The sequence below is a fragment of the Dermacentor variabilis genome, chromosome 6 (genome assembly GCF_050947875.1).
Source record: "Dermacentor variabilis isolate Ectoservices chromosome 6, ASM5094787v1, whole genome shotgun sequence".
In the NCBI taxonomy this organism is placed as follows: Eukaryota; Metazoa; Arthropoda; class Arachnida; order Ixodida; family Ixodidae; genus Dermacentor; species Dermacentor variabilis.
In genome coordinates, this window is record NC_134573.1 from 173,262,047 (window position 1) to 173,284,824 (window position 22,778).

Here is a 22,778-nt window from a genome sequence, read left to right on the forward strand (position 1 = left end):
TGTCATGCGAGGCATGCGAAGAGAGGCATACAGACCGAAGAACTCACCCCGAAGTTGAGCAATTTCGGCCTGTAGTTCTTCAACATTACGTTGATTCTCATCCCTTCCTTTATCCTCCAAGCCAATTAGCTGTTCCAGCTGCTCCTCCAGTTCACAGACCTTAGCTGAAACAACAACAACAAAAATTCTCATGTAAATCCACTACAAGTAGGTCTACTTATAGCTGGGTCTGTATGCTCAGCTAGAAAGCCAATTAGAAGGTCAAGAGCTTTGCAGTCAAAGTGAAGGTGAACATCAAAATGATGTTCCCAAGATAACTATTACGATGAATAAGTGACCTCCAATATGCTATCATAGAAAAAGTTGCAGAACATTCAATTGCACCCCTCAAGCTTGACTGCAAGAAGACAAGGTCATCATAATTTCCTCGCACTGGTTGCTATGTTATAACAAACAGGTATATTGTAAGTATCTTTGAGTTCATTGTAAAAGCTCTAATGAAAAAAAGAATCCAGCCTCCAGGGTAATTTGGTATTGTGATATGTTCAATGCACCTAACACCTGTCCTTCCTGTTCAATACAGCTAATCTTTTAAATCACATTTGCTCATTGCAGAGTAGCCATTCTTAATGATGTCTGATATGTCAGACTGTACGAAGTTGACTAAGCATTTAAGCTACCTGCCCATGCACAACATATATGCACTAACACATGCTCACGAGGGCTCTGTAATCTATGTGAAGTTGAAATGTACCTTGGAGTTCATTCGACAGCACACGCTGCGTCATTTCTTTCTCTATTAGAGTTGTCTCCATAGTGGCTAGCAGAAAACAAGAGAAAATGCTGCGTGTAAATTTCAATGAACATGAATTCACTGTAAAAGATTATTAAAATTTGTACACTGAAGGCATAATACTTACAGTTCAGGCTGATTTCCAGCTCCTTGCTTTCCGACAGCTCTGATTCTTTCTCTGGTTGTGTTGGAGACTCTGAAATGCAAATGTCAACTGTTGTAAATGACTATTGGCTAGGCAATTACTCTAGAGAATGGCCCGAGCCAAAGCTAGCATCGTACAAAATGCTATCAAATTTGGGAAAGAACCGAACACTAATTAGTATTTGCCTGTGGGAAAATGACCTAGCCATAGTTGTTTTAATGCAAGAAGAGATTTGCACCACAATTTTTGCGATTATCAGTTCTCTGAAAATAGGTATCCTCACTTCAAAACTAATCCACATGAATAATGTTTCAATAATCAATTACCAGAGAGGCATAATATTGTGCCAATTATTGATGAATGCAGTGCAGATGAATTTTGCCAATGTACTATGGTAAATAAATGAAAGAATAACAGTTGGCTAGTGGCATGAGCTAGTAATTAGGATTCACAGAAATTTTCTATGAACATTATCTATGCCTATGCTGAAACTAAGAGACATGTCTTTTTTAGACTAGCTCATTAGATTTTGAAGGGGCCCTAAAACACTTGTCTAATTAATCATAGAATGTCCTTATTATTAATCCTTTGAGGGTAGATTTTTTTTTGCCATATACGAACGCCCAGGGTCGATTTTTTTTTATTGCAGATTCCAATTCTTTTTAGGGACTCATTTCTAAAAAAAATTACCGAAATTTTTCTATGGTGACCGTAAAGCGAGAAAAAAATATTTTGCATAGGTATATATGCAAGCGGGTATTTTGCAAGCGCAAGAAGCCGAAACTGCCCGCGGAACAAAACCCAAGCCGCTGCCAGCGCCAGCGGCAGCATATAGACGCGCGGGAGCAACTAGCTCTAAAACAAACCATGCAACAAAACAGAGAGAGAGAGGCGCGCAAAAAAAAATTGCCTGTATTCCCACATAGTGGCAGCAGATGACAGAAAATAATAAGATAGGAAATTGTCACGCTTCTTAAACGTACAGACGGCGCCATAAATATACTGCATCGACCATTTTTGGGCTTGTTCGGGGCACCGTATATTTACGTCATTTACCCTCAAAGGGTGAAAGGACATCACCTTACAAGCCTCCCACTGCAAAAATTTTTTGAATCCTTTACCTTGGAGTTAGAGGTAGTTATCGCACTGACGTGTGCCTTTCTCTCTCTTTTCGTCTCCGCTAGCACGCTGGAAGCCACACAAAAGTTTGACACTACATCCGGTTCTAGGGTGTACCATCTCTCTTGAAGTGAGATGGGTGCTTGGGCACCTGGAGTTATGTGACTTAGAGAGACCTATCAGCAAACGTGAGTGTCTGATAGTCTCACCAAGGCACTCGTGGTGGCTGTGCTATCTATGCTATGCGCAACTGGCACGTGTAGACAAGATGTGCGAAGATGAAATGCTTTCTTTTTTGTCTTATTGAGAACGGAGACATGTGCATTTTTTATTTACCTCAAGACTAGCAATTATAGTATTAGATTACTGAGAATGTTCTCACAATCACGAAATCAGCCAATAAATTGCAATATAACTGCATCATTGACTGTGAACCAGAGAACCAGCAAGCTTTTGTTGTTTTTGACAAGCAATTGCAAATTCTCTGTTGCATGCAGTGTAATATCATCTGTCCCACATGCTCGCAGGAGCCTCATCTAAAAATTGCCAACGTTCTCTTATGTTCTAAAACTGTTCCATGGTTCAACATGAAAGTTGATAAAGCAGTCACCTTTCATACTTTCATCAGCAAGGCTCTTTTCAAAGAGCACATCTTCAGAATCTTTTGAGTCTGAAAAAAAAAAGCAGATCTCATGAAGATACGTTGTGAATCCACATGCACGTAAGGTCACAAAATAAATGAAGCCTGAAGAGATAGAACATGCTTTACAAGAAATAAAGTTCCAAGCTCTTAAATATGACCCCAAATCTCCTATTTCAGAAAGGACTACTTTTCCAAAGTTTTGCGAAACTGAATATATACAATCAAGAACATCATTTACTTTAAAATGTAGGCTTAAAACAATATACACAAAGCTCCACAATAGCTGGAGTCTCCAGGAACGCACCATCATGGTTTGGCATGTTTTCCTTAGAATTCAATGTTTCCAAGCCATCTTCAATGTACTGCGCTTTCTTCACTTGATCAAAGCGAGCTGCAACAAAGAAAGAGCGCAATTAGTTTTATGAAGTGCACTTAACAAAACAATGAAAAGGCACAGGTCTTGGTATCATCAATTCAATATCCTGGCTTGAATAGATGATTCGACTGTGCTAACTTTACAAGGGTTTAGGAAAACTATTCACTTTCCTTAAGAGTTACTTTAGGCAGAATAGGATATGCCTTGAATATCAAACGCTTCTTGCTAGTGTTCCCAACACAAAATAATGCATATGTGCAAGCTGGTGAAGTAACCTTTGAGAACGAACCTTTCATGGCTGATAACTGTTCCTTAGCAAAATCATTGTCTGCTCGAAGAGACTCGATCTGGAAATAAAAAGAACATAGGACAGGCTGTCAGTGGTAAATCGAAGATGTATGTCAGCTACTAATTTGGCTGTGACGTGACAGCTACGTAAGTAGGCCAGATCCAGATATACAGTACATTACATGTTGACTTGCTTAACGCAGCTAACAGCAAGCAATGTGCAATTATACTTCACAAGTGAGAACAACCGTGTAAGTGAATTATTGATTAAGTAAAATACTTCATACCATGTGAGGTTATGTAAGTTACTGTAATAAAAAGAACAGAAAGAAAATGCAAAAGAGAAAAAATTTCAGCATTCTCAAGTGTCATAGGAGCAAAGTTTTTGAATTAATGATGAATTTGAGCCCAATTGTACACATGAAGCTATTGCGTCGAAATTATAAAATTTAAAGAAATACTATGTTGCAAACATTTTGAAGCACTTCTCATTAGACCAGTGCTACAAGATTGAATAATAAGTGCAAAATGTTTTAGTAAAAATATTTAGAAGGTAGACAGCTGAATGTTTGCCCTTGCACTGCTGAAATGCCTTCATGTAGCAGGTTCACTTCTTCCAATGTTTTTACAATGTTTTATATCAGTCATATGTTTCAAGTGTCTGGATAGGTGCCTTCCAAGTATACTAGCTTGAATTAGTTTAGATTCTCATATCTGATGTTTCTATAAAGAGTTATTGCAAGGAGTCCTGACAACTTGAGAAAACTTACTATGGAATTGAAAACTGCTAATTTGTTCTGAAGCAGAAATGTGATGAAACAAAATTATCAATGGACATGATTAATTGGTGTCTGATCGGGTATAATAGAGCAGCCTTACTACTATTATGCAAGTACAGGCAACAGGAGACAAAGATACATAATTGCTGCTGAGCAGAATCTAAAGCTTTGTTTTAAAGCACAAGCAATTCAGACGAACGCTTATATGCTGAACAATGGTGGCAATCCTCATCAATCTACATTTGCTGCCTGCGCCATACATTCAACAGTATGTGAACAAACCTACTTTATGGTAGAAAGAGCATAAAAGAATTTGTTATGAAAAAGGAGGAGGATAGATAGCAGCACTGCTATTTTCCTCTTTGTTTTCTTAAACAAATATTTCACGCTGTTTCTAGCCTAAGGATAGAAGATGAACCAACGAGCCTTATGTTTCACTGTTCATAGTGAGAAATGTCTCTTGTATGAAAGCTGAAACAGTGCTCCTGCACTAACTGCACGCATGCACACATTTCTTTTGGTTATCATTTTTAAGAAACTTTGTAGCAGCAAACTCACTTTTGCTGCAAGAACCTGATCAGCTTTCTGAAGTTCCTGGATTTGATTCTCCAGAGCAGTTTTCTCCTCAGTCATTGTCTGATTTAACTCCTCGGCTTCCTGCATAAACACTCGACTCAGATTTTTCCCCATGTAAACTCACTGCAAAGCACACTGAATAAGACAAGTAGAATGTAGGAAAGATGGAAACTATGAAAGAAGCACAACACAGCTTTTAAATGAGAAATGAATGTCTTGTCACTACACTTTGGTGTATGTACTATGTATATTTGAAGAATGTAATTTGAAGTATTTTCTAAAGAAGTACTGCTGATATTATGATTGTTATGCGAATTGTAACCCCCACTCAACTGCAATGCCTTCTTGACTCCATGGATATAGCATAAATAATAAAAGACAACAAAGGCTGCTAAATCCAATTAGAAATGGCACAGCACTTGCACTGACCCATGGAATGCACTATGCAACAATCAACATGTATTACGGAGTTCTTACAGTACAGACATTCCACAGCCGTGTGGCAAGAATGTTTTTAGTTGTCTACTCATTTAGTTTAATCAAATTTATGCCCTCTAGCGAATCCTGAGAACTACATGAACAAGTATGTTAATATGCTGAAGAAGATAACAGGTCAAAGGGCAAAGAGGCTTCCAAAAATGGCAGGGTGCAAGGCTGTTACAAAAACCAGCAGCTCACCACAGTGGCTGACATCTGCAGAAAAATGGTCTTGCCCCTCGATTTCCCTTCACACGTGTGCAGAGGATTAGAAACAAAGACTGTGCACCTTTGATGACTAACCTTGAGCTGGGTCTGCAGCTGCACTATTTCCTTTTGATGCTTATCAGCACGGTTTGCCAGAGCACCAATTTCTTTCTGAGCTGCTTCGTAGACTTCTCGCAGTCGAGCACACTCGTCCTCACTATTGGAGGCTGTGTACTGCAAAGCAGAAGTGGATGCTTCTTCATGTGCTTGTTTACAAGGGGACATACAGGGAAGGAAAGCAAGATGGCACCACTGCTATTTGAGATTGTTATTTGGGCCTGTTGATGTGCCACTGGTAAAGCTAGCGTAGTGCATTACAGACAAGGACACAAGGACACAAGGACAGAACATACTGTTACGACGAGGCGAAGAAGAGAATGACAACAGTTCTGGAGAAGATGAAAAGTGAACACAGCTGCGCTAGGCTTTCTTCCATCTCCACGAATGTTCACTCTTTGTAAATATATTGCAAATAGTTTTATACCCGTTAACATTTGGTGGAGTTGCTGGTGCCTTGTATCGATCAAGACAGCCCGCTACCCTCATGTGACAATACAACTCATTCTGTGTGTCGCAAACTCAAAGCTGCCTTTCCCACCTTGCCCCAGCAAACACTTTGGGACAACTTCACCGCCCCAATATCCTTAATCCAGTTCATGGTTCACCAGGAAGTTGCTCACCTGGTCTTCCCCACTGCCTATTCGTTAATCACCCTGATGCCAGAATGACTCCTCCTGTGACCATGCCCTACCACAGCCCGCCCTTTCCTTCCCATTATCAGAATTCATCTGAATGGTGCAAAACTGACGACAAGCCGATCTGTTTCTGCTGCAGCCGAATTGGTCACATTTCCCGTCACTGCCACAGTCGTTGACCCTCTGCCCTGAAACCCCTTTCGGTAACCCTCCACTTCGCCCTGTATAGATGACGCCCGTGATTGTCTTTACAGTGCTCAGTACTTTTCATCCATCGACCTTTAGTCTGGGTGTTGGCAAATTGCTGTGGATGATCTAGATCGTGAAAAGACAGCTTTTATAACACCAGATGGACTTTATCAATCTAAGGTTATGCCTTTTGGCTTATGTAACGCTCCAGCCATCTTTGAGTGCATGATGGACTGTATACGTCAAGGGTTTAAGTGGACTTGTCTTCGCTACCTGGATGATGTTAGTGTTTTCACCTACGTTTGGCATACACCTTCAGCGACTCTAAGCCATTCTTGGTATTTTTGACGAGGTTGGCCTGCAGCTCAAACCCCCCGAAAATTCCATTTTGGCCATCACCAGATAACCGTACTTGGACAGCTGGTTGATGCTTCTGGTACCCGACCTGACCCGGGGAAAATTTGCGCTGTCAAAGAATTTCCTGTACCACAATCGGCAAAAGATGTCTGCAGCTTCATAGGTCTTTGCTCTTACTTCTGCCACTTTGTTAAAGATTTTGCTACCATAACACACCTCTCATAGACCTCCTAAAGAAAGGTCTGCCTTTTTCATGGGGCTCCTCCCAAGCTGCCGCTTTCTCTTGTCTCACGACCTTACTCGCCACCCCACCTGTCCTCAGCCACTTCTGACGTTTCAGCCCCGACACAGGTGCACACAGATTCAAGTGGCCATGGAATCAGTGCTGTCTTGGTGCAAGTTCAGTGTGGTCATGACCGGGTTATTGCTTGTGCCTGCCACCTTTTGTCACCTTTGGAGAGAAGCTACTCCATTATCTAAGGAGAGTGTCTGGCTCTTGTCTGGGCGGTTGCAAAATTTCTTCCCTACCTAGGTATATGGTCAGTCCTTTTGTATTGTCACTGACCATCTCACTCTCTGTTGGCTTACATCCTTAAAGACCCCACGGGGAGGCTTGGACGATGGGCTTTGCAACTGTAGGAGTATTCCTATTCAGTGGTACACAAATCGTTACGATGAGGAGAAGAAGAGGACGATGACGGCCCTGAAGACGATGGAAAGTGGACATAGCCGGGCTGGGCTCCCTTTCGTCTCCGTGAACATTCACTCTTTGTAAATATATTGGAAATAGTTTTATATTCGTAACAATATGATAAAGGCGCATCACTGTGAGTGTATCCTATGTTTCTTTCTTGTGTCCTTGTTTTAATGCACAATGCTACTACACTACCCGAGAAGTAGAGTAGACTCCTTTTAAGGCAATAGAGCACCTGTCTATAAGATTTTTCTGGTAATCTGAACAGAGCTGAAACACTTTGTTTTATTTCCCATAGATTCAGTGGACTTCTGAAGAGGCAAGCATCTGATGGTAAACATATTTAAACACCCTATAAAAATTATCCGAAAGGGAGGCTACTATATAAGCAGATACCAAGATGTGTTGCACAATCCCATCATGGAAGCAGCTCTGTCACTGAAGTACAAATAGCAACCTTTATCTATGGGGAGCAATGAGCTATTCTACTCAAATACACACTGATCACAATAGTAATGCTCTCAGTACATAGCGGCTCTACTAATTCACTGACAACTTCTGCAAAGAAAATGGTGAAAGTTAGTGAGCGATAAAAGAATGGAGACTTCCAAACATCAGGAAGGGCTTTCAATGTTTCATGGTAAACCTCCTCTTTACATCAACAAAAAAGTCTACATCTTCCACAGTTAGCACAAGAAATTCACTTAATCACATTTTCAAACATTTCACTGAACTCAACGAGGACCTGCAGTGTTAAACTTATCACTAAAAACAACTATTGTTTTGGAATTCCTTAGTTTTACTATAAGAAAAAGGTCGAGCTGCAAATGCCAAGAAAGTAGGCTTGGGCTGTAGAGTAGCTGCATACCTCTAGCTCCTGCACACGTCGAAGAGCTTCCAGCTTTTCCTGTAACGCTTTCTTCAAGGACTCCTGCAAAAATGCATTTCAGTTAAGCTTGACCTTTCAGGGTTGAAGTCTATGCACAAAAAGAAACACAAAGAAAGAACCTCCCTCCCTTTTTGTGAATGACAAAGGAGGGCTTACCTTTGCAGTATCTTCGTACCTCTCCCGCTCCTTCTGTAGTCGAGTTATTTCTTCTCTCAACTTGTCATCAGTGCTTGACTAAAAAGGTAATAAAGGAAGAGCATTAGAAACTAAGAAACAATACACACTGAAATTAATTGCTCCTAAGTGTACATTATCTTTTTTCAGTCAAGAAGCATATACAGTAAGGATGAAAATGATTTTATTGATGCTGCAGATCATGTGTGGTCCTTATTAGCGCCCTCCGCAAGACTTGCAGTTCATTTCATCACTCATATATTACACTAAAGAAAACCAAATGTCGCAGTTGCATCCAAAAGGCGAAGCAGCATTGATAGGAATATCAAAGTATTAGACAACTATACATAGCAAGGTTCATGGCTTTATTGGGTGTATAAATTGCAGTAAACATTCCCCTACTAATTCATTTAACAAGCATGGTGCCATGCCTACATAGGTAAACAAACAGATCTGACTCTATGACCATGGGCACTCACTGGCAAAACACTGGCGTGATGAAGAGTGAGTGGCAGCAGTGGCAAGCGAATTGCCCTCCATGCTGCCTCTCGATTCAATGCGAACTAGGCACATGAGAGCAACGCACACATGAAGCCATCAGCCATCCATGCGCCAAGCCTTTGTACCCGTTGCAGATTACCTCTAACTCTAAGATAAGGCTGCACTCTGCTGTGCCATTCGCAGCCGGACAAGAGGAGACGCGCACTAACATGCCCCCCTTCCTCCCCCTCTTAGCATTCGTTTATCTCTCTGAGGAGCTTGCGCCCTTGCGCACACAATTAGTTGGTATGCATCTCCTGGGGATGCGTGACTCTCGCACGTCCCCTGACATGTTGTTTTCCCCACGTGTCTCACATCTCCCCGCGTAGCTTAGTGCAGGCAGCTGTCGGTCAGACTGCAGCGCATTATGAGAGATAGTGCGAGTGTGGCGCGGCTAGCGCCACCTAACGGTGGGGTTGTTCGGGCACGACAGGGAGCAGGCTCTTCCTCTTTGGCTTGGGGTCGGCAAGCGGCACTGACGTTGCACGTGTGAGCCAATCCATGCTTCTGTGAGACCGTCTCGCTTAGCCTAGGAGCAGGACACCAGAATGGATGAGCCCGATCATTCAAACGCGCCACCGTTTGCATGACCGTACATGTGAACGACCAGGCGTTGGTGTATAGCATGGGGCGAACATATTCACTCGCTATCTGGTTGCGGTGAGTCGACTTCCTCGATTTGACGTGCTCCCATCGGCATGTTTTGTGGATAACAACTTGGCTAGCAGGTCTATGAAAGGTGCAATAAATGCCCTTGTGGTTGTTTGCACTACTATACTGTCGTTCCTTTGTCCCAAGAGCACGGGTGAGAACCCCACATCTGGAGCCCAACGTGGGGCCGCTTGGGGCATCGATTGATAGTTTTAACAGCTTTGCTTCGTTCGAGACCTTTGTTTGAACTGAAGCGTAGGGCCAGAGCGGATATTGGTTGTTAGCGTTGGCGGCATGCTTTCTTGAGCAAGGCGACGGTGGCTGCAGTGTGTTTGAACTTTTCAGCATGTCAAGCCTTTTTGCAAGTGCTCTCTTTATTTAATGACATTCGTCAGTACGAGAGCCACATGGTCTACATCCTGGGAGAGCAAGGCTTAGCGCCAGCAGAGCATTGACAAGCCTGTGGCGAGTGAGTGTGGAAGCCTTGTGGGTGGTCTGAATGTCTTATGCAAATACCATATTTACCCGAATGTAACGCGACCCCAATTGTAACGCGAGGGTCGACTTTGCAAATGCGCAAGATTAAAGACGAAAAAATGCAAATATAACCCGAGAAACCGAAACTATAGAACATGAATGTAACGCAGGAAACTAACTGTAGGAAAAGTCGAGAGCAGCTTTATTGAAGTACCTGCAAACTATGCCTAATCTTCATCCTTGCCATTGATGTCGCCGTCGTCATCACAGCTGGACTCCTCTTTGTCACTAGTTGTTTCCCACAGCAGATCGTCCTCACTTCTGTCGAGGGCATTTAAAATAGACATTTCTTCAATGCGCAGTAGACTGCTTCATGAGACAGCCCCCACCAAGCAGCTGAAACCCACTGGGCAACAGTAGATGCACTCGGGTGTTTCAGTCTCCCAGCCGGTGTTGATGTAGATCCACATTCAATCCAGTACCAGTACAGCTGCCGCAAGTGATCCTTGAACGGCTTGTTCAAGCAAATATCCAAGGGCTGAAGAATGGACGTCATTCCACCCAGTATAACAACTAAATGCGTTAGGTCACGATGCAGCTTTTCTTTCACGCCGGGTGTGAGGTGACCTCGAAAAGAATCCAGCACCAATATTGATTCTGGATGCAGCAATGCACCTGGCCTTCAGTCCCAAACGCTGGAAATCCAATCTATGATGAGTTCCGAGTCCATTCAGCCTTTTTCGTGGCAGCGTACGACAACACTGTTCGGAAATGTTTCTTTCGGGATAGTCTTCCGGCAAAAAATTATGAAGGGAGGGAGCTTGCAACCATCAGCCAAACATGCGAGCATAACTGTTATCCGATTGGCCGTTGTTCGCATATTGGTTGACTGCTGAATTTGGAGTGCGCGACTTTGAAAGAGCAGGTCAATCGACATGCACGTAAATGCAGCACATTAAGCAAGCTTAATAATGAGTGTTTGGTGCCTTTCTTAGCATTTTTATACCTAGTATTCGTAGGTAATGCGAGGGGTCACTTTTCACTTCTATTTTTAGTAAAAAAACTCGCATTACATTTCGGTAAATACGGTAGCTTCTTCTATCTCTTTGGCTCTGATGAAGCTGTGGCTTTGAGCCGGGTGGCCGCTACGGGCTGACTGGTATTGTGGCCTGGCACCAGGTGCTCCGACACCGTCTGGGACGGTGGTCGCTGTGAAATCGGTGGCTGTGTGCACTGAGCTGGGTAGGACCACCTCACAGAGCCGACATCTTTTCGCAGCTGCCTGTATTCCGCCCATTTTGGGTGTTGTTTTTTGGATGCCGGTTGTTAAGGTAGTGATGATTTAGGCCTAAGGCGTAACGAAGCTGCCTGTCGCATGTGAAGGGACACAACCTGGTAGACCGTAGCATTTAGGTGTTGCACTTTCCTTCTCTCATTCTATTTAGCGTCGCATGAATTGAAATTACTAGTTTGACTGAAGAAAGCAAGCTTTGTTCACATGAACTTTGTATCTTAAAGCCGCCTGCAATTTTGCTAGCCGAATTGAACATTGTACCCCGTGGGTGATGTGCATGCAGAATTCCGCTCCCTTGCACAACTCTAGTGTTTGCCGAGTGCACTGAGTGCACACAGCGTGAGTGGAGTCACCCCTGATTTGCTGTCACCTGAACATCGTCTGCGCTGCTGCCCCAGACTACGATCGAGCCACCCTGGGCAATGAAGATGCTGTGGCCAGTTTGCTGCAGCGACTTCAGCGACCGCCTGCGTCCAGCTCGCAACCCTCGATGACAGGGAAAACAGCCGGCAATCACCAACAACGACTGCAGCTCTCGCCAGCAGGGCGCATTGGTGCGAGCGACGCTTGCTCGTGCCGACTACGGTGTCGCCGTTTCTGGAGTCCTGACCTGGAGTCGTGCCGTCAAGTGTGCAGAGCTGCTGCTGTGACCAGTGGACGCCAGCAGTGTACCCCAAGGACAATGTCAGCTCGCATTTGTGCTCGCACAACGCGTAGACATTTCCTCGGTGCAGCCACTACTGCATGTCCTACCACTTGTGCACGATGCATGCATTGATGTTAGACCATGTGACATGTTTAGCCAGAATATGTAGTGATCTAAGGTTGGAGGGATGTGGAGATGTGCGACACTCGCACGTCCCCAGATATGTTGTTTTCTCCGCATGTCTCGCGTCTCCTGTAATCCGGCTTCTCTGCGTAGCTTAGTGCCGGCGGCAGTTGGTCGGGCTGCAGAGCATTACGAGAGTAGCGCGAGTGTGGTGTTGCTAGCGCCACCTAACGGTGGGGTTGGTCGGGTGTGACAGGAAGTAGGCTCTTCCTCTTTGGCTCGGGGTCGGCAAGCAATGCGGATGTTCTGCGCGTGCACCGATCCATGCTTCTGCGAGACTGCCTTACGTGGCCTAAGAGCAGGACACCGGAATGGACAAACACGATTGTTCGAACGCACCACCGTTTGCCTGACCATACACGCAAATATCCAGGTGGTGTCCAGCATGGGGCGACCATATTCGCTCGCTATCTGGTCGCGGTGAGTCGGACTTCCTTGATTTGTCGCGCACACATTGGCATGTTTTGTGGATAGCAACTGGGTTAGCAGGTATTAGTCTATGAAAGGTGCAATAAATGCCCTTGCGGTTGTTTGCACTACAGTGTTGTCGATCCATTGTCCCAAGAGCACGGGTGCGACCCCCCCAATCTTCCCCAACAACCCTCCCTGTGCACACAAGAAAATGTCGCTGCAGTAAGCAGAGATGCTCCTCGATTTACCCTCACACGCTTTCCCTCGCACCTACAGTATTCGATGCACAGCTGCAATCATATCTCACTTGAACTTTATACAGAACACCAAAGCGACACAAATGCCAGAAATTCATCTATGGTGTTCATATGTTGCTATCGTAATAAAATGGTTTACAGCATATTTAATATAGTATTAAGTAATATTTAAGGACATGCTGTCCTGGCTAGCAGTTACCGTATAATGCGGAATATAGGTCGACCCCCTTATATTGAAGCAATGAAGTCAACATAAAAATTATAAGGCACAAAACTTTGTTTTATTTAGTGGTGCCGCCAGACTCGTCACCTGCACATTCGTCTGAGCTGTCTGAACTCTCGTCCGAAGACAACTGCTTTTCGCTGGCTGCGTCCCACAACGTCATCCTCAGTGCCATCCAAGGAGTTGCTAATGCAACACTTCTTGAATGCCCGCACCACCATATCATCGAGCAGCGAGCGCCAAGCCTGTGACACCCATGTGGCCACAGTGGCGAGAGGCGGCCTGCGCAGCCGGCCGGTTGAGGTCGTCAGGTCGTCGCCGGCCATCTACTGATTATATTGGTCACAGACATGGTCTTTAAAGGGCTTGTTGAGCACAATGTCCAGTGGCTGAAGTGTTGAGGTCATGCCTCCTGGAATGACGGCGAGTTCCGTCCTCCCATCATGGAGTACGTGCTTCACACCTGTGGTCAAGTGCCCGCGAAAGGCATCCAAGACGAGCATGCTCGGACACCGCAGGAGTGCGCCGGGTCACTGATTATAGACGGTCTTAATCCAATTGAGCATGAGGGCCTCGTCCATATAGCCCTTTTCATTCACGCGAACGACGACATCCCGTGGGAAAGCCTCTTTCGGCGTCGTACACCAAGGGGGCGATGACGATGCGGATGCCGAAAGGTCTGCGCTCCTACATGTTGCCAGACGACTATTCATGTTGTGCCAAGGGCCGGTAATAAGTCGAGGGGTGACCTTTTATTAATATTTTTTGGAAAAAACCTCGACCTATATTCCGCACTATACGGTACCACTTTCAAGTTTGTAAACAATGCATGCAGCCATTACACTTCTGCTTTGGACTATGCAGCGTGTAAAACTCTCACACAAACATGCACACTAAGTAAATATTTGCTACCAAACTGCTAATATGGAGTGCCTGAGTTATGCCCTATAGCACAGCAAAAGTGTTAATGTCTCACCTTAGCACATGTTTGTAGCTGTGCTTCAAGCGTTTCAATCCGGTTGAGCAGGCGATCTTCTTCGATCATGGCCTGCAACATTGAAGAGAAATTTCCAGCTCCCAGTAAACTTGTCTGCAAAGCTACTCATTTAAATATGCACTTCAATGAAGGCAAATGAGATAAGCTCTGACCTGCAACACTGAGTTAAGAAGCCTCTACATTATCTTTTTTTTACCTGCGCCCTTCACTGTTGTTTCTACAGGGAAGCTGTTGTGCAGTGAAATCCAAATAATAAATTTTTTTTAAAATTTGAATTACCAGATAATTCGAAATACTCAGTTGGTCCTAGCAAGTCCTACATAATTGAAAAGAGAAAAACTCCCGCAAATTTGAACTCCAAAAAACATGCATTGGTTACTTCTAACAAAATTTCTCACTCCCATGTACTGCTTTTTGGACAAACCCAAGCCAAAGGCGAAGGTTCAATGCATCACTCGCTACCATAATGTTGCATGCCATAGGAATGATGAGGAAAGACCCGGTGGAAGCAGACTGAACTGAAGCAACCAGAGCGTAGAGAAGCATGCGCCATTTTTTTCATCAGCTTAAAAGGCACAGGAAGGAGCCCTCAGTGCACCTGACCCCTTTACTGCATGCTCCCCTACTCTCCTCCTCCTCCTAGCGCACACTCAATCACGTCATCTCCAACATTGGACACGCGGGAAACCTCTGCGCATCCTCGCATGTTTTCCATCGCACCCATACCAAATGGCGTGCAACGCGCAATCTTATGATACTTGGACTTAATATGGAACCTAGGCTTCTCCCGGCACATGTCATGTGCTGAGAGAGGAGAGAAGACTTTTTCAATGCGAGCTTAATACGGTTTTAGTTTTATGCGCTGTACTGCACAATTGATTGGGCACTGTATTTACAGGGCCTCTCCTTAGTTCAAAATCCATTTTATTCTAATAAATTTCCAGACCCCTTGGAGTTCTAATTATCGAGATCCTACTCTATTATGACTAGATGCAATAGACAATTCGCACTCCAAAACATCTACTCGTAATGTTAATAAAAATTCATTAAGGAATCCAGTAGAGCAAGCTAGAAAAAAAAAAATTTTGGAGGAGATCAAAGCACATTCAGGGTGATGCATGGGAAAAGTTAAAAATGTGTGGAATAATTAGATTCACTGTGAAAAATGACAAAACTTCTGTTAATCGCTTTTCTGTAGCTTTGCAGAGTACTCAAAAGTGCATCAGTCGGAACTCTCAGAATCATGAAGATGAAACCTGGTAGGAATACTACTTGAGAGCAACATGCTAAGCAAACTTAGAAGTTGTAAAAGCCTTGGCAGCGCCACAGGGAGTGATCAAATTTATGTTAACTCTGCTTGGGAGTTGACTAAAATCTTTGCACTTGCAAACTATTACACATTCTGAGAACAAATTTAAGCAGGAATAAAATTATGTGAATTTGGAGGAACAGCTGTGTGGGTGTATTGCACGTGCCAAGGAAAACTTTCGGAAGTGCTGTCAGATCCTTTGGAACACTTCTTTCAGAAGTGAATTAAACTTCAGAATTGCTGCTTTAAGCAACTGGCTCAACATTGCCGCTCAAAACTGTGTAACCCAGAGGAAGAACTATTACGTTTAGAATCAAACACTGGAAGTATATTTAAAGCGCAAAAGTGTTAAGCCCTTCGCATATGCCCGAGCGGCGCTCCACCAAACCTGGTGTTTCGCATTACGAGATGATTGCTCTAAAATCTGCTACAGATGTCCCATTTACAAATAGACCGATTTATTTTGTTTCCTAAATGCTTCCACGTCAGATACAGTAGGAAACTAGAAAGTGAGCACAATAAAAGTTTAAACCAGTAGGAACGTGGAGTGCACCTTCGAGTTTTTTTTTTTTTTTTTTTGTAATCGGAACACCTCACAGGCTTTAGATTTTGGCCCTCAAAATATAAGCTAAGTATTGAATGGTTCTGGTTTACAGTTTTCGGTGGTATGTGCTTAAAGAAAGAAAAGAAAAAGAGCCCACTTGGTAGCCTGTAGGCATTTTTTCAAGCCTGGTACTCTTGGTTGCAACAGCTACAACAGAGCTCAGATGAGCAGGAATATTTACATTGTTTTACAAACAAACTCCAGCTAAAAGGGTAGAGAAATATGTCCATCTAGTGTGTGAAACCCAAAACAACTAGAAAATACTCCACAATGTGCTGCCATCTACGAAAAATAGTCAGAAACAGCTGTTCCTTGAGCGGCCGTAGAATCGCCTGCTGTGGAAGCAAATAAATTGATTTCTTCTGATGTAAACCTTCATAAACCCACTGTTAGAGTAAACTGAAGAGAATCAAGCACTCGCACACATGCATGTGCACATGCATGTGGAGGAAGACACCCCACCTTCCAGTTGTTCTCGCTGGCTTCTTGGGTGCTGCTGACAACACGCTCAAGTGTGGCCATCTTGTTCTGGATAACCTGCTCCCTGTGCAATGCCTCCTAAAATTTGAATAGACAAGAACCACAAAGGTGAAATAAGCACCTCTACAGACTGCCATCATCAAGGTCCACATCTTTAACCTTTTGAGGGTCGATTTTTTTATTGCAGGTTTCAATACTTCTCAGGGACCTATTTTGAAAAAAATTTACCACAATTTTTCTAGGGTGACCGTAAAGTGAGAAAAAAATATTTTGCATTGCTATACATGCACTCTTCATTCATGAATAACAACAATAAAAAAGGAAATAAACTTATAAGAATTAAAAATTTGATGCATTTTTATACATATAGTTGAAGGCCTTGAAAATGTGCACACAAGAATATTTCGCAGGACTCAAATGTTCCTGCTCTTAAACTAATAGCTAATACGTACATCCATAGTGTAATCGAACTGTGTAGGTGCACGCACTCAAGAAAACTGTGTGGTTGTGTGCCCGTCAAAAAGGCATGTGTGACAAACTTCCGCTAATCTCATCTTATCACTAACCAGGGGCAATAAGTTTTCGCGAGTGTAAAAGAAAAAAAGAAAGGCAAAGGAAATGCATGCACGGCGGCATCCTTCCTATGCACACCCCTGTGAGCACTAAATGAGCGAGAAAGAGGCGGTCACCCTTTGAGCAATTAGGAACGAGATAGCCATCAGTTTTGCAGGTGCAAAAAGCCAAAACCGTCCGCGGAACAAAGCCTAAACCGCCACCCCCCCCCCCCCCCCGCGCGCACAAATTCGCGAGCGGTAGTATATTGACGCACAGGAGCGAGCTAGCGCTAAAACAAACCATGCAACGAAAACAGAGAGGGAGGCGCGCGAAAAAAATTCTCTGTATTACCATATAGTGGCAGCACATGACAGAAAAAAAAAAAAAAGTTAGGATAGTCGCGCTTTTCAAACGTACAGATGGGGCCGTAAATATACGGCATCGACCATTTTTGGACTTGTTCACGGCACCATATATTTACGTCATTGACCCTCAAAGGGCTAACCAATCAGTTCACATTGTGCCTTTCATATCCACTTTGCCGAAGAGTCGATTACAGCAGTAACGATGGCTTGGCTTTGTTTGAGCAAATGACAGAAGGATCATTAAAGAATACGAAGAACAAAGACTCGCACACAAGAAGAAGCCATTTATGGTACATTTATTTATTGCTTTACTTGACAATAAGAAATGTGGGCTGCTAAGATAGAAGATAACATAAAGAGGTCAGTTGGCTGACTTCCAGTGCTGTAACAACTGGAAACAACTCTGAAACAACTGTTTGTGGCCACTGTAAACAAGGCTCTTGCAGGCATAGAGTTTCTCATGGCATTACCCAAAGGGAAATCTGGTGCCACCACCTATGCGAGTGGGTGTTGTGCCTCCTTGGGAATGCTGGGATATGGACGTCTGTGGCTTTGTCACGAACACTAGGTGGTCTAATATATGGCCATGGCTGCACAGATAAAGCTTTTTCAAAATAAAATATTTGTAATATTTTCTCATTCAAGGGCATTATGTCCTTCAATAAAGTTTATGCACCTCAGTGCACAAGCAAGTGCTGACAAACAAGAAAAGATGACAAAACTATCACAAAGCGAGCACGAACCTTGTTGCCTGTTCTAAAACTTTAACAGCCCGCTGGTATTCTTTGTTTCATATAATTGTAAATCTAAGCATAGTCCTCATAACTGAATAAAATATTAACCATCGTGACAGACTGAACGGTGCTAGCCAGGCGTGCCTTCAAGGTGTCCTGGCTCTGCAAGAGCAATGACGATCTGAAGCCACCATAACCACTCTTCCCATGCACACAACAGCGGCGCAGCGCCAGTCTTCCCTCTAGGTAATATCGTAAGAAACTATGCTTGCAGGGCTACCAAAATGCAATATTTAACAAAGTTTACCTTAATTAGTGCTGCACATTTACTATGATACCACATTTTTAGCACACACTCGGTAATAATGTAAATAGCAGTCTCATTTTCAAGATGTTCTGCTATTACTTAATTACCTGACGTTACTTATTTACATAACACCTTTCTTACATATGAGCTGAAACTTGCTTTAAATACAAACTCATAAATGTTTAAACCTTGCATATATTGCCACAGAGAGCTCTCCACATGCAAGTTACGAGCACTCTCGTGAGGTACCTTTGCGAGCGCCTCAGCTTCGCTATAGGGGTCTACACCAAGGGGTCTACACCAATTCCTTTACACCAAGAAACACCAGGGCCACGCTATTCCAGGTCACCATGCAGCTACTGCATGCCAGTATCAACTTGCTGGATGTAAGAACAGCCACAAGCAAAAAGTGCCTGCTACATTTCCCACACCTCAGTGTTCCTTCTTGAAAAGTAAACACAAGCAAACGAAATTGGGTCTTAAAATTAGGGGTGAGCAAATAGTGATTATTGAGAATGAATCATATACAAATTGAATAGTGCCATAAGCAAATCAAATCGAATACCTACTTTTCGAATAATGAATAGCCATTATGACAACATAAAGCAATGTTCACATCCCAGTATTCTTAAAACAAGCAAATTTTTGTATTTATATAGTGCATTATGAAGTTGAACATCTTGAAGGGGCAGCGCAAGATGACAAAGACGGAAGGCGGGAACACGCAGGACATTCGAGATGTTCAACCAGTACCAACACGCCCAAATGCCAATCCTTCTACATTATGAAGTGTTGTTTGTTAAAAGCACAAATGGAGCATTAGGAGCAACCAAGTAGTTGCTTCACATGCGCAGGGCTCTCCAGAGAGTACAGCTACCTAAGTGATGTAGCCTGATCCATAGCGCAAGTTTTCATGTTTTATGCCTGCACTTTGTGGGAGTTAAAAGTTTACTATACTCTTGCGCCGATATTTTGTTTATTTGGGTGCAGCTGATGTTTTGAAATATTCTAAAAATTTTTGAAGAATATTTGCATTTACGAACAGTGACTATTCAATTCAAAGACCGAACTGATAGAACACTATTCGATTTGTTGTTCAAAAGTCTTGAAAATTTACATACCCCTACTTAAAATATAATGTTATTTTTAACATTCCTTACTTTCGTATCAACGAAAAGTAGAATGTTCAGTTGTATGAACTATTGAGACTGAAAAGTTGTAACCTAGGTTAGGTGGATCTAAGTTTTCTAATGAACAATTTTTGTTCAGCACCTCAGCAAATGAAGCAGGCACCTGGCTATTAGTGGATATAACGCCTATCCCAGAACAATGCCTCCGAAATTTTCAGCCAGCTGCAGGCATCAACCAGTCCCGGAGGTGAAGCACAGATGCCACACTGGTTCTCAATGTTCTGGGTTCTATGCTCCAGTGAACCATTTCCTCGAGTTTTTGTATCAGAAACTTCTACTTTGCTAGCTTTTCACGAAACATCCACTAGCATTAAGTAAAATTTTGCACGGTGGCTGCTCTATCTGAAACTAGGCTTTTCTTACGTGGTCCAAAATTTCGTTGCATTTGGCCCTTAAGCAATGGACACAACAAGAGACACACTGACACGAATGCGGTGCTACTTTAACTTTTGAAAGTAGAGAGTTGCTTAGACCAATTATCCCAAAAGCCTGTTCTACATTAACAAACATACCTGGATGCACTGAGACAGCTGATAGAGTTCCTGAGTAGTGATTGAAGACCCTGGTCCAGCAGGAATAAGTGCCGTGGAAGGGCTGGCAAGAAAAGAAAGGCTCAGAAGATATTACAATTGCTACCTCTAGGATATTCAGTTGGAGACACATGAGCCAGATGGATAAACATTCCAACAAGGCTGCAGCTTCTCTAACTGACATGGTGAACTTTTATAAGAGTTCACTTTGAAGATGCAAAGCTATGAAAGCAGTATGGAAAATGCAATCTACTGTCGTACCAAGACAATTGGGCACAACACAAACTAAGCAGTAACCAATGTGGGCGAGGACATTGTGTATTAGAGTAGGTAGATATCAGCCGGAGAAAGGGGCTGATTAAGAGAAAGGTGGACAGGTTGGTTTGAGATGCATACATCTAGCTAGGTACTTTGCACTGGGAGAAGAGGAAGGAGGGAGAGAAAGAGAAACATGTTTGGCAACGCAGAGGACAGAAAGAAGAGGCAAAGCAGATGAGCGAGTCTCAAAACCCTCAGTCCAAACCAGTGCTCTTTAAAAGATCAGCACGCAGAAGGTATCTTACGGAACCTGCCGAGAAATGCAGACAAAGATTATGCATGAAGTGTTTCTTGTTCTTGAGATTGAAACAAATCTGTTTCAGAGGAAACCAAGCCATAGGCATTACATGAAAAAAAGATGTTACTATGTACATGAAGAGTGTGGCTGTACCTTGCTTTGGCTTCTTTCCCATCAGGCAGGAAAAGCCGCAGTGTGGCCACAATGCACCCATGAGTCACTGGAAAGCAAGAAAGAAAGAGAGAAGACACTTTGCATGAAGCACTGTGTTAACAACAAGAAGAAAAACATCTACCAATAATAATATAATATTTGGGGTTTTACGTGCCAAAACCACTTTCTGATTATGAGGCACGCCGTAGTGGAGGACTCCGGAAATTTCGACCACCTGGGGTTCTTTAACGTGCACCTAAATCTAAGCACACGGGTGTTTTCGCATTTCGCCCGCATCGAAATGCGGCCGCCGTGGCCGGGATTCGATCCCGCGACCTCGTGCTCAGCAGCCCAACACCATAGCCACTGAGCAACCACGGCGGGTAAACATCTACCAATGATCACAGTACTCCCTAATGCCAAATTTCAGCGCAGCTCTATACGCATTTTAATTTCGTGATATATTGAGGCAGAGTTTGAGAGACATGTAGCAGTGTCGGCGATCGTCGAAAATCTGATCAAAAGGTCAAGCGCGTCAGCTTTTATACATGACTCGTTGAACGTCCCAGTGCAATTACTGGTGCCACTTGGCTTCCAGAAAGTACTATGCAATTCATGTTACGTATGCAATCAGATTACAAAACAATCGCAAACCATGACAATAGTTATGAGCGCAAACAAGACCAAACCAAGCAAACCAAACAAGTATGAGCAAGAGCTGACATGAGCAGACGATAGTACGAAATGAGTGGTCCGGCTGAGACCAGTTACGAGTACGCATCGAGCGGTTGGGTGGGTCCACATAAAACCAGTTTCCCTCACACAGGTCACTGAAGGGACCACTCTTGTTGGTCTCTGCTGTTCGCGGCTCACATTTGTCAAATCCCGCTCAGAGTTCGCTCTTTCATCTTTCGCTGTGCTCATTTACTCAGTTATGCCGCCGTCACACACTGAAGGAACGGGCGTCTAGAAACTGTGCTCTAAAATGCAGAATTGTGTAAATGCATGCTGCAAAGTTGCGTAATATTCATTCTGAGCAGCAGAAATTAATACCAACGCAATGAAGTCAAATACAGGCTTAGTGCAATGAATATAAGACAATACCAGCGTGAACAACTTCCCACCTGTTAAAGCACACGTTGGGCCGGTTTAGTGCAAAACTATTCCAATCCGTTTATTTCAAATCCGCCATTACCCATCGCTGATTGGCCCAAATTTTTTAGGCTGCACCTCTTTTGCCTGTCTGTCAAGTGATGTCAGGAATCCTCGGACACGACGAAATGCCATTTACGCACTAATTATGCTTAATTATGCCGAACGAACCTGGCAATATCTTGGAATAACTTGACTGCTCTGTTCCGTTCGGAATAAAAAATGGCCGCCTTCTTGTTGGTGCTAGCGGTGGCGGCTCGGCAGCTCAAGTGCGGGAGAAATGAGCCCGAGGACATGTTTGACATGCCAGAGGACCTGTTTTGGCGGAACTTTTGCCTGAATAAAGAAACTGTGCGGTGGCTGTGCGGCGAAGTGGCAGAGGGACTTGGAGGCGTGCGAGCAACAGAGCTGTCAGTGGAGCGACAAGTGTTGTGCGCATTGCAGTTCTTTGCCATGGGAAGTTCTCAGGCCTTGGTAGGAAGTGAGGAGACCATTTACATGAACCAACCTTCAGTCAGCAAATGCGCGTGACGCATGGCAGAGACAATCATCGACGCCGGGACCCACAACAAGTGGGTCCACTTCTCGAGGATGTCGGAGGAAAAGGCGACCATGAAAGAAGAGTTCCTTCGACACGGCGCCATTCCTGGCATCATCGGATGTGTGTTGTTTCCAGGAGGGACACATTGCCAAGACTGGTGAG

At 43.6% G+C, this 22,778-nt stretch overlaps 1 protein-coding gene across 6 annotated transcripts in view; it reads right to left on the reverse strand.

Moving 5' to 3' along the window:
- LOC142585813 (uncharacterized) overlaps positions 1–22,778 on the reverse strand; it is an 81,746-nt gene that overhangs the window by 26,638 nt on the left and 32,330 nt on the right. For 5 of the 6 annotated variants that reach the window (XM_075696836.1, XM_075696831.1, XM_075696837.1 and 2 more), the window contains 14 exons: positions 20,924–20,990; positions 20,197–20,278; positions 16,516–16,611; positions 14,120–14,191; positions 8,444–8,521; positions 8,267–8,329; positions 5,500–5,637; positions 4,702–4,800; positions 3,366–3,423; positions 3,005–3,091; positions 2,668–2,727; positions 921–989; positions 755–820; positions 36–164 (listed from right to left, as the gene is read on the reverse strand). In XM_075696836.1, the coding sequence (XP_075552951.1) occupies positions 36–164; positions 755–820; positions 921–989; positions 2,668–2,727; positions 3,005–3,091; positions 3,366–3,423; positions 4,702–4,800; positions 5,500–5,637; positions 8,267–8,329; positions 8,444–8,521; positions 14,120–14,191; positions 16,516–16,611; positions 20,197–20,278; positions 20,924–20,990 (1,164 nt within the window). The remainder of the gene's footprint in view (positions 1–35; positions 165–754; positions 821–920; positions 990–2,667; positions 2,728–3,004; positions 3,092–3,365; positions 3,424–4,701; positions 4,801–5,499; positions 5,638–8,266; positions 8,330–8,443; positions 8,522–14,119; positions 14,192–16,515; positions 16,612–20,196; positions 20,279–20,923; positions 20,991–22,778) is intronic. The other variant, XM_075696832.1, reaches the window with a different exon arrangement.